The sequence below is a fragment of the Pteropus alecto genome, unplaced genomic scaffold (assembly GCF_000325575.1).
Source record: "Pteropus alecto unplaced genomic scaffold, ASM32557v1 scaffold238, whole genome shotgun sequence".
Taxonomy (NCBI): domain Eukaryota; kingdom Metazoa; phylum Chordata; class Mammalia; order Chiroptera; family Pteropodidae; genus Pteropus; species Pteropus alecto.
This window is the reverse complement of record NW_006442104.1, coordinates 498,156-508,826: the sequence shown is the minus strand read 5'-3', so window position 1 is coordinate 508,826 and position 10,671 is coordinate 498,156. Positions and strand designations below refer to the sequence as shown.

At 47.6% G+C, this 10,671-nt stretch overlaps 1 protein-coding gene across 1 annotated transcript in view; it reads right to left on the bottom strand.

The window, feature by feature from the left end:
• Window positions 1-7,649: 7,649 nt before the first annotated feature.
• MYC (MYC proto-oncogene, bHLH transcription factor) overlaps window positions 7,650-10,671 on the bottom strand; it is a 4,986-nt gene continuing 1,964 nt past the window's right edge. The window contains exons 2-3 of the mRNA XM_006919843.3: window positions 9,678-10,446; window positions 7,650-8,597 (exon numbers count right to left, since the gene is read on the bottom strand). Of these exons, the coding sequence (XP_006919905.1) occupies window positions 8,035-8,597; window positions 9,678-10,437 (1,323 nt within the window). The 5' untranslated portion in view covers window positions 10,438-10,446 and the 3' untranslated portion in view covers window positions 7,650-8,034. The remainder of the gene's footprint in view (window positions 8,598-9,677; window positions 10,447-10,671) is intronic.

Here is a 10,671-nt window from a genome sequence, read left to right as displayed (position 1 = left end):
AAGCCACCCGCTTTGGGATAATTTGTTATGGTGGCCCTAGGAAACCAATATACATCGTAAGAGAAAAGCAGAATGCAGCCGCCCCTCACCTGCAAGGCTCCACATTAACAGAAACTTGTGCATTTCAGAATTGCGTCCCCACTTTGCATGGGCTGGGGAACCAAGGTCTAGTCTCAGTTAACATGGAACCATGCGAAGCAAGGACTGCCTGTACACACACACACACACACACACACACATGCACGCATGCCTGCAAAAGCACAAACAGCTTATAATTAAAAGGAAATTAATCAAGAGCAGCATAGGGTGAGAAACAGAAGACCTCAAGGCTCAGAACTGACTGTGGTTAATCGGGAAGAGCTCCCCGGCAGAAGCGAGTGTGGATCGCCTCTCAGAAGAGTCCCATGGGGGGATGTTAGGCGTCTCCGTATTTCTTTCAGGGTTCTAATTCTGACTCCACCATACATCCCGGTGTGCCTGGGGACACCCCGACCTAATCATTCACTGCAGCCCAGCAGCCCCTGTCACCCTCAGAGGCACCCTGGTTTGTATTAAAAAGGCAATGACAACGATAGTAAAACAAACATTGGGATGTGTTTAACCTTCTACTTTTTGAGTATGAAATTATGTACTAAATACGATTTTCAAACAATTTCCCTGAAGATTCTGATATTCACTTTTGCTACAGTGGGGGTTGAGAAGCACTTGAGTGGGGCCACCTCTGAGTCATTTCCAGACAATTAAGCCTGAGATATTAGAGCAGAGTCTCTGCAGTGGACCAAGCTGGGTTTATATCTAAAGCCCACCACCTATCAGCTATGTGACCATGACTAGTCATTTACCTCTCAGGCAGGGCCAGTTTTTTTTTTTGTTTGTTTTTTGTTTTTTAATGCAATGGAGCTAATAATATTGTGAACCCCATAGAATTGCTGAGATGATGAAATGGTATATGTAAAACACTTAGAACAATACCTGTCACAAAATAATGAGTTCTTAAATGGAGGTTTTAAAAATAATCAGAATTGCACGTAAGCTGTGCAGAGTTCATTTGGGTTTGATGGGACGAAGTAACTCTAGACAGTCAGGGTGGAGACACAGCGGTACCCAGACAGCCTGCTATCAGCTGTGTTGGTGGGCCTGAACCTCGGTACAAATTATCCTTAATTGTAGATAATTGAAGAACAAAATATGCAGCCGATGAAATGCAACTCAAATGTTATTGCCCAGCTCTTGTTTGTATCTTTACCTTGCTATGGTTTTTAGTTTCCTCTTTGTCTTTTTTTTTCCCCCCCGAAGGTTGTTATCTTGCCCCCAGAACAAGGCAGTATGATATTGTGGGACCAACTTGAAGAATGTGCCATCATTCAGGGCTTTTTCATTGCGAGAAACAGAAACACCAACTGACCTAACTTAATCCTAAATAGAATTTTCTAGAAGGACCCTGGAGAGTTCCCAGAACCGATGGAGATCTGGGAAGCCAGGGGCGAGATGGGCTTGACACGGGCAATGCCAAGTGTAGAGAGCAAACAACTTGGTTTCTCCAGGGACGGCGACGAGAAAGAGTGAACTCATACCTCTGTGGGCTGTCATTACGTCACTCTAGTCCAGACTCAAAGTCCCGGGCGAAAAATCTGCTTCGTCTCCCCTGGGCATCTCCGTGGCTCTACGAAGGCAGGGCACTGCCTTAGGGGTAACGAGACCACCTACATTAGCTAACAGGAGATGGGGGTGCATTACCGAAAGAGGAGGAGAGGGTGGTGCAGCCCCGATGTCACAGGGGCTCCCTAAAAGTGGGCCTGAGAAACTTGAGTGTGTATCCCAACCTGCTCCCGAATGTCCGTGTGCTGCGTCCACAATAAAATTAAAAATATACAGTCGTTAGCCTGACACAAATCATCATGGTTTCAGAGGCTTCAGGACTTTCTGGAGGATCTCAGCGGTCTGAGATGGCAGGTAGGGAATCGGGCCGGGCTTGAATTCCACCTCTTCCACTTCTTCATTGCGTGAGATTCGGTGATTTACTTAACGTTTCTCTGAGTCTTTTGTCCTCATCTGTAAAATGGGCATAATCATATGGTAGTCAGAAAATTCAAGGAACAAATGCATGTGAAGTGCTTTGCACAGTACTAGGCCCACACAAAACACTTGATGTTATTATTGTTATCATTATTGCTATGCCCCAATTGGAAAGAACTTAATATTTATAACGACCTGGTCTGGCCTTACTGACCCAGGCTATAGACTACAGTATGGAATACAGTGGGTACAGACAATGGCAGTGCAGAAGATCCAGTGTCCTGACACCCAGCACCATGACTTTTGACCTGACCATAACCCAAGGCTGGGGCGGGGGGTGGGGCCACCAGGACCAGAGAATCCAGACAAACATGGTGAGAATGATGTAACCTTCCATTCCTTAGACAATGATCCAAGCCCCGTCATGAGGCCCCTGGGCGATCTGGCTTGGGGTCCAACCCTTGGGACCCATCCAAGGATGTTTTTCCCTTTCACTACCTGCTCCTTCCATTCTGATTTGCTCTGGGTTCCCCAAGCATGTTTTCCTCCCTCCAATGTGGGGAATCTCAGAATATTTGGCTTGACGAACTCATACCCATCATCTGCACTTGGCTAAACACCTCTCATGACCTTCTAGGCTATAAGATGACCCTATTACACTCGATGAAGAAGCTCATTCCACTACTTTGGGCCCTTGAATTTATATAGGTAATTATTTGTGTAAACACTTGTTCAATGTCGCTAGGGAAACTGAAGGGACGAGATCTGTGCGTCAGCAGAAGCCAGTAGCTGGAGAAACTTGGAGGTGTAGGACAGCTTCGAACTTCGTCCTTAGGGTAGCAGGAACCTGCTGAAGGGTTTTAAGCAGCAAACGGGCATACTCATATTTGTGATCGAGAAAGATCACTGGGTGGCAGTGATGGAGAAGGCAGTGGTTCTCAAACTTTTTTAAGCTCTAGAGGGCTCATGAAAACACAGTTTCCTGGGGCCCATCTCCTGAGATTCTAATTCAGAGGGACTGCTATAGTGCTCCCTTATCTCTGGGAAATATGTTCTAATACCCCCAGTGGATGCCTGAACCATGGAGAGTGGTTATTAACTTAAAAAAGGCTCCAAAGAGAAAGAACGGTGATGCTGAGAATTCAGGTATGCCGAAGCGAAGCCACTGAGGTGAAAGTTTGGTACTCTCCGATGGTTCAGGCAGCGAGAGGTCCAGCAGGCAGGATGCTGAGGGAATGATTCGGCAGCTGTTTCCAGTGATGCATTGTATGAAGGGAATGAAGGAGAGGGAGAATCCCAGGTGGGTGGGGCTGCCGCTGTCACACTGTGGAGGAGGTGTGGCCAAGAAGACACCATTTTGCTAAGTCCGATGGACCATTCTCTGCACTGCCTGCTGTACCTTGGTTACATGTTTTTCTCCGAGCTTCGCTCCATCCCTCTGATGATGTCTTTTCCTTTGTTCCTCTCCTGGAATTTCTGGGGCCCCAACCTGGATTCCACTTTCCCTGGGAGAAGGGGCGGAGGGGTGTCTTCAGCAGCTCCCAGAGTTTCATCCCTCTCCTGCTTCATAGTACTGATTCTCTTCGTTCTCCAATAGTCCACAGGGCTCAGACCTTACTTATCTCCTTTATCTTCGAATCTCTTCCCGCTCCCAGCACAGTGTGGGCACACAGTGAGCCCTCGAGAAGTATTTATGAACGAATTCCTGCTGTCACTATTTTGCCAGCTCTGTGAATGCAGGCAAATTACTTAATCTCTCAAAGTTTCTATCTCTTCATTTGTACAGTGGAGTTAGAAATAGAATTTACCTCCTAAGAGTTGCTTTGCGATGAAAGTGCTTATTAGCACACAGTAAACGTTAACTACTATTATTGTTTTTATTATTGGTACATGTATGACTTGGGGAGGGCTATTGAGCTTGTCTAAAGTTCAGTATTGTCATAGTCAACAAGCACTCTCCCGCTGGGCTGTCGAGGGGGTCCAGCAGATAGTAGGTCTGTAAAACAGTTTAACTGTTGTCATTGTTTTTCCTCAACCTCTCCCCTTCCTTACTCCTAGAGACCCCTGACTGCATTGGAGCGTCTTATCCCTTAATGGGTTGACAATAGGAAGAAAGTGTTAGGGGTTGTGACTGAGCTCTCAGGCATTGTTCAAAAACAAAGAACATTCCACTTAACCTCAGAAGATCTACATTCCCTTAACACTTCCCTTCGACTGTGTCTTCCCAAAGAGCTTAGCGTAGACTAATATGGAGAGAAATACAATTAAAAACAAAATGCTAAATCCACTCAGAGTCATTGAGAGTCACTTCAAACCAGTTTGGCAAAGCAAACATTCTTGGGTATTTCTTCTAAATTCTCCCCTGAAGGATCTAGAATAGAGAACGATCATTACCTCAGCGTTAGTGGTGGTTGGTAGAGTCTTTCTAGTTTTACTTATTTATTTTTTACTTTCAGTGAGTCCCTGTTCTCCTGCTGTTAGCTTATTTCTGCCTTCCTTCTCTGAAATAGGCCTGTCGTGGTCTGTCATCTTGAATGAGGAGCCTTCTGTAAAGCTCCAGAGCATTTATAGATAATGTTGGGGGACACCCTTCAGCGTTTTCTAGCCTAAGGGTTATTTATTGTTTGGGAAGAAATGCTTCAGGAGCCCTTAGCATGTATACTAAAAAATTATTATTCACTGAGTCAGTCGTAGACTATGGCAAAGGACAAAAAAACCAAAAAACCAAAAAACGCTGTAACTCGACTTCCTGTCTTCTTGCCCAAGCTTTGTGCCGGAGTTTGTCTTAAAGACCCGCAGAGAACTCCACTTGCATATCCCAGCTGTGAGTAACCACAGTGTAAGGCCTGGAGTGGGAAACTTTGTTCATTTAAAAATTCGATTGTTTTTATAACATGGGTCTCCTTCGTTGCTTCCGAATGGAAGCATAGAATAACACTTTCCTCCTCTTCGGACATTCCATCCCCAAACAAAACCAGCCCAGGAGGCCGCTGGGTAGTCATTAATTACTGCACAGTGTGCTGGGTAAAAGGCAGTCAGTATTAACTTATTCTTTCCCGTGTCTTCCGACCAAATTGCCAGCTCCTCCCCTCCATCTCTAATTCTTCATTATTTTTATCTCCAACACAGGTCGCTCAATGGCATCGACCCTGGAGACTCTCTGGATTGGCTCTGAGAACCAGTTTGTGTCAGGGTCAAGATTAGCCCATTCTCAGGAAAGAAGTTGGCATCTGTGCTGTTGTCAGATGGTTTCTTGGCTTCATAAACGTAAGATGGGGCTGAAGAGTGATTTCTCTTCTGTCCCCACAGCTAAGCGATGTATCCCTTAAGTCGTTTCCTGGTTATTTGGAACCGGGAGTTGCTTTCCTAGCTAGGAACGCTCTCTTGTACTCCATGGGCCTGCCGAGATTTAGTGATTCCAACTAACACCTTCACTGTTCCCGAGTGAGTCACTCCAGGGCTGCCATCCAACCACGAAGGGGCAAAGGGTGAACCATTTAGGATCGCCCCCGCTTACGGTAACGCCATGAACTACTCAACTTCTGGGGATTGTATCTCGCATTGAATTTAGGATACAGAATATGACAGCTCGAAGTTGTTAAAATGGGACTTAACCCCCAAAAATAAAGATTAAGAAAAAGACATAAGGGCTTGATTAAATTAGTCTAGGGGTCAGAGCCAAAGGCCACAGGCATTGACTGATTTATGGGTGGCAGTGCTGGTGGCAGCAGATTAAAATTCCAAAGAGTACTGAGAACCAAAGGTCTCCTGTGAGGCTGAGACAATGAGATAATTAGAACAGCGATAGTGGCTTCCATTTACCTGTGTAGTGGATGTTCAAGTTTCTGGTTCTGGCTGTGGGTTTTCAAAGGCTTGTAATTAATAATATCTACATTCAAAACTGCCTTTTCATGTTCCGATGATGAGCATGTGTCATGAGTGTCCGTGTGTGTATAAGAGGTTGGGAGTTTGTAGTTTCCAAAATAATGACTCACATGAAAAAGAGTAATTATATCTTATTCTGTGATCTGAACAATAGCAGTTTCCCCACTGATGCTTCCCCTGGAGCAAGTTGTGAATCTCACTTAACAACTGGCTAAGGTAGGAAGGAATGGGCTCTGGGCTTCTCGATGGGAAAGGATAAATTAAACGACGATCAATGAAAGAAAACAAACTAATGAAAATGGGGAACTGCTGTCAGACGGGGCCTATATGTTGAAACTTAAGGCACAGAAGCCACTAGATGGGTGACTCTTGTTCTCATGTGTGGCCCCTTTATTCCTACTCGTCTCTTTGAGAGGCGGTCAGCCTCGCACGTTTTAAGAGTAGATCGCCTGGGTGTGAATCCCGGCTCTATTCTTCATTATGGGTGGACCTTGAGCACATGGATGGAGGTGGTGGTGGTGGTGGTGGTGGCGGTGGGCTGGGGGGAGGTCTTTCTGTGCCTGAGTTTCCTCTTCTATTACGGCGAAATCAGCAGTAGCCAATACATAGGGTTGCTGTGGAGTTAAAGAAAAATGCTTACAATGCCTGGCATATAAGCAGTAGAGTATGGTTATCACTTGTCAGTCCATTAGGCCAGGGGTCTCCAACCCCTGGTACCAGTCCATGGCCTATTGGAATTGGGCTGCACAGCAGGAGGTGAGCAGCAGGGGAGCGAGCAAAGCTTCATCTGTATTTGCAGTCGCTCCCCAGCTCTAGAGTCACCGCCTCGGCTCCACCTCAGATCAGGCATTAGATTCTCATAGGAGCACTGGTCCCTGGAGCCAAAAAGGTCGAGGACCGCTGCATTAGGCCCCAAACCAAAAACATTCTTGATCTCAGTACTTTAGACACTATAGGATGAGCTAAGGTTTGATAGCGAAAAGTTGAGTTTTTCAACAGCTAGGAATTGGATGCTGCCCTTTATTATCTGTGTGGCCACAGAGAACTTACATAACCTCTCTGAACTTCTGCATTTCCTTGTTTGTAAAACAGGGTTAATAACATGCCTCCGAGGGCTCCTTTGGGGCTTACAAGATAACACACGTAAAGGGCCTGGCACCTGGCATTAGCAGGCGAGCAGCAGGAGTTGGCTCCCACACTTCTTCCATTCACTTTCACTGGGCAAAATTGGGTTTGAAAGCAAAAGGGGAATGGCATGGGTTAACCAAACCGCAGGGGTTTCTTCATTTTCCTCCCAACCCCCAGCCCTTCCCCCTTCCCCCCTCGTATACTGAACTGTTCTCTTTAACCTCTAGCATCCCTCTGCCAATCTCTAAGCCATTCACCAGCTTACTACCCTGCCCCTTCGTTCCTTCCAGTATCAACTCTGGGCCTTATCACAGATCTCTAGGAAGCATCTTATAACCCTGAAGGCTTAAAGACCTTAAGGACCGAGCTCCATTTTCAACAAAGCCCTTGCCTTTTCCTAAATAACCTCTTTTCCCAGCTTTGTAAGTTCACGCCCTTAAGGACCGAATTCTGTTAATTTGTTAATTGGGGAAAAGGAGAATGAAAAGAGAAGAAACAGAGAACACTCACAGCTTAAGATTTGGTTCAATTATTTATTTTTTTCTAAAAACAATAAAAAAAAATCAACTTTAAAAAGGAAATGTATTTAAATAAAAAAAATTATGGTTTATAATACATGGTTTGGAATCTTGTATAACTGCTATAAACGTTTTATTAAAGTTATTTACATTTAATGGTCATATTTACACAGAAAAATTGGTTACATTTCTTAAAAAAAAAACAATTCTTAAATACAAATCTGTTAAAGGGAAAAAAAAAATGGCAAGCATAAAAAAGTTCTTTTATGCCCAAAATTCCATGTGAGGCAGTTTACATTATGGCTAAGACTTTCAGTCCAAAGACTCAGCCCAGGTTGTGAGGTTGCACTTGACCATGCATTTGAAAAGAGTTCATACGTTATGAATTGTTGTAGTTCTGTCAGAAGGAACCTTTTCCCTAACTCTCCCTTAGTAACAAGTGAGGATTCATGAGTGACTCCAGTTCCTCCCTCCAATAGGTCAAGTTTCATGCACAAGAGTTCCGTAGCTGTTCAAGTTTGTGTTTCAACTGTTCTCGTCGCTTCCGCAATAAGTCTTTTTCTGAAATGAGCTTTTGCTCCTCTGCTTGGATGGCCAGGATGTATGCGGTGGCTTTTTTAAGGATAACTACCTTGGGGGCCTTTTCATTGTTTTCCAACTCCGGGATCTGGTCACGCAGGGCGAAAAAGCTGCGTTTCAGCTCGTTTCTCCTCTGGCGTTCCAGAACGTTGTGTGTTCGCCTCTTGTCATTCTCCTCTGTGTCTGAGGACCTGGGGCTGGCACATTTGCGGTTGTTGCTGATCTGTTTCAGGACTCGGCCACTGTCCAACTTAGCCCTCTTGGTGGGGGGATAGTCTTTCCTGGTGGAAGGGGGTGCTGCGTAATTGTGCTGATGGGTGGACACGTGGCACCGCTTAAGGACCAGTGGGCTGTGAGGAGGTTTGCTGTGACTTCCAGCAGAGGGTGACCCCGATTCTGACCTTTTGGCAGGGGGCTGCCTCTTTTCCACAGAAACAACATCGATTTCTTCCTCATCCTCTTGTTCTTCCTCTTTAAGAAAGGAAATAGAAATCACCTGGTTAGCAACATTTCCTTAAAGCAATCAATGAATGGATTAGATTAATGTTATGCCAATGTAAGGCATCCTCTGAGGAAGGACCCTGAAACAAAGTGATCCCTGCTTTTCTCCCCAGGAAAGCCAGTCCCAGAAATCTCCGGGAGGAGAATGACAGCTGGCTTTATGGCACAGGCAAGAAAATTACCATTTACCAGGACACGGCACTGATGCCAATTCTTACCTAAGACTTAATGAGGCTTTGGACACACCCAAAGTAAAGCATATTCCCAAGCACCTCCTGTTTTTAAGGGACTTTACCCAGAACCCTTTAGGTGTTGCAAAGGATAGTTGCAAATCTCCTGGAGCGACTTCAGCAACTCCCTATTTTACTGGAAGTGCGAAAGGAAAAAAAAGGAAAAAAAAAAATCTTGCTTCTTTGCCAAAAGCCCCAGGGGTTGGGGGAAGGGGCAGAAAGAAGTCCAGTTCTGGAAAGGATTTGCTTTTAAGTGTTCAAAAGAGGCTGAAAAGATCCCAACTCCTCAGCCCACGTGCTCTCAGGTACTAGCTAACAGCCCCAAGGGGGAGGCTGCTCTGCCTGTCCACTGCCCGCTCTTCATTTTTGTGGACCTGCAGTCATTAAATTCCAACACTTCTCAAAAGAGTAGAGGGAGGCAATTCATTCACTCCCAGAGATCAATCCTCTCTTAATCTCATTCACACCAGCCCTCTCCCCCCTACGGCAATTAAAAGGCTTAAGAAAGGTAAGAGGGAGTGGATCGAGTTGCAAGATAAACCGATAGATCGAAAAACCCAAATGAAATTCCTAGGGGCGGGAGAGAAAGGAAGAGACTGGCCACTAGGGCGGTCTTAAGGGAAAGGATGGGAGGAAGCAGTAAAAAGCCCAGTGTTCCAGGGACCACGGAGCTCCTAGATCCTTCCAGATCTACCATTTCTTTCCCGAATGTAAGAAAAGAGACAGTGTCCACTGAAGTGGCCAGCCGAATAAGCGGCCGATGAGAATAGGAAAGACGGCCAGCCGCCCTCTTTGTCGGGCCTGGAGGGTCCCAGCTTACCAGAGTCGCTGCTGGTGGTGGGCGGTGTCTCCTCGTGGAGCACCAGGGGCTCGGGGCTGGCCCGCGGGGAGGACGCGGCCGAGGAGAGCAGAGAGTCCGAGGACGGGGAGAAGGCGGTGGAGTCCGGGGAGGCGCAGGGCTTCGGCGAGCTGCTGTCGTTGAGCGGGTAGGGGAAGACCACGGAGGGGTCGATGCACTCGGAGGCGGCGGCGCTCAGGTCCTGCAGGTACAGGCTGGAGGTGGAGCAGGCGCTGTGCCCGCGGGCGGGGCTCCGGCTGCCGCCGTCTTTGCGCGCAGCCTGGTAGGAGGCCAGCTTCTCGGAGACGAGCTTGGCGGCGGCCGAGAAGCCGCTCCACATACAGTCCTGGATGATGATGTTTTTGATGAAGGTCTCGTCGTCCGGGTCGCAGATGAAGCTCTGGTTCACCATGTCTCCTCCCAGCAGCTCGGTCACCATCTCCAGCTGGTCGGCCGACGAAAAGCTGCCGCCGCCGCCGTCGTCATCGTCCCTGGGGGAGAAGGACGCGAACGCAGCAACGTAGGAGGGCGAGCAGAGCCCGGAGCGCCGGCTCGGCGACAGGGGCGGGGTGGGCAGCAGCTCGAATTTCTTCCAGATATCCTCGCTGGGCGCCGGCGGCTGCAGCTCGCTCTGCTGCTGTTGGTGGTAGAAGTTCTCCTCCTCGTCGCAGTAGAAATAGGGCTGCACCGAGTCGTAGTCGAGGTCGTAATTCCTGTTGGCGAAGCTGACGTTGAGGGGCATCGCGGCAGCCTGCCGAGGGGGGCACACAAAGCGGGGCAGCCTTGAGTTAAGGGGGTCTCGGTTGTTGCCGCAGCCCTGCGCCGGAACCACTCCCCTTCCAGCGCTATCGCCAAGGGGGGCCGGTGGCGGGGGTCGGGAGAGGGAGGGCACCCCTTCGCCCCCTCTGGGTGCCCCCCTAGAATCTCGGACACGCGCTGGGTGGATCCGCCGCGGAGCGCCCGCGAGGCTTCGGTC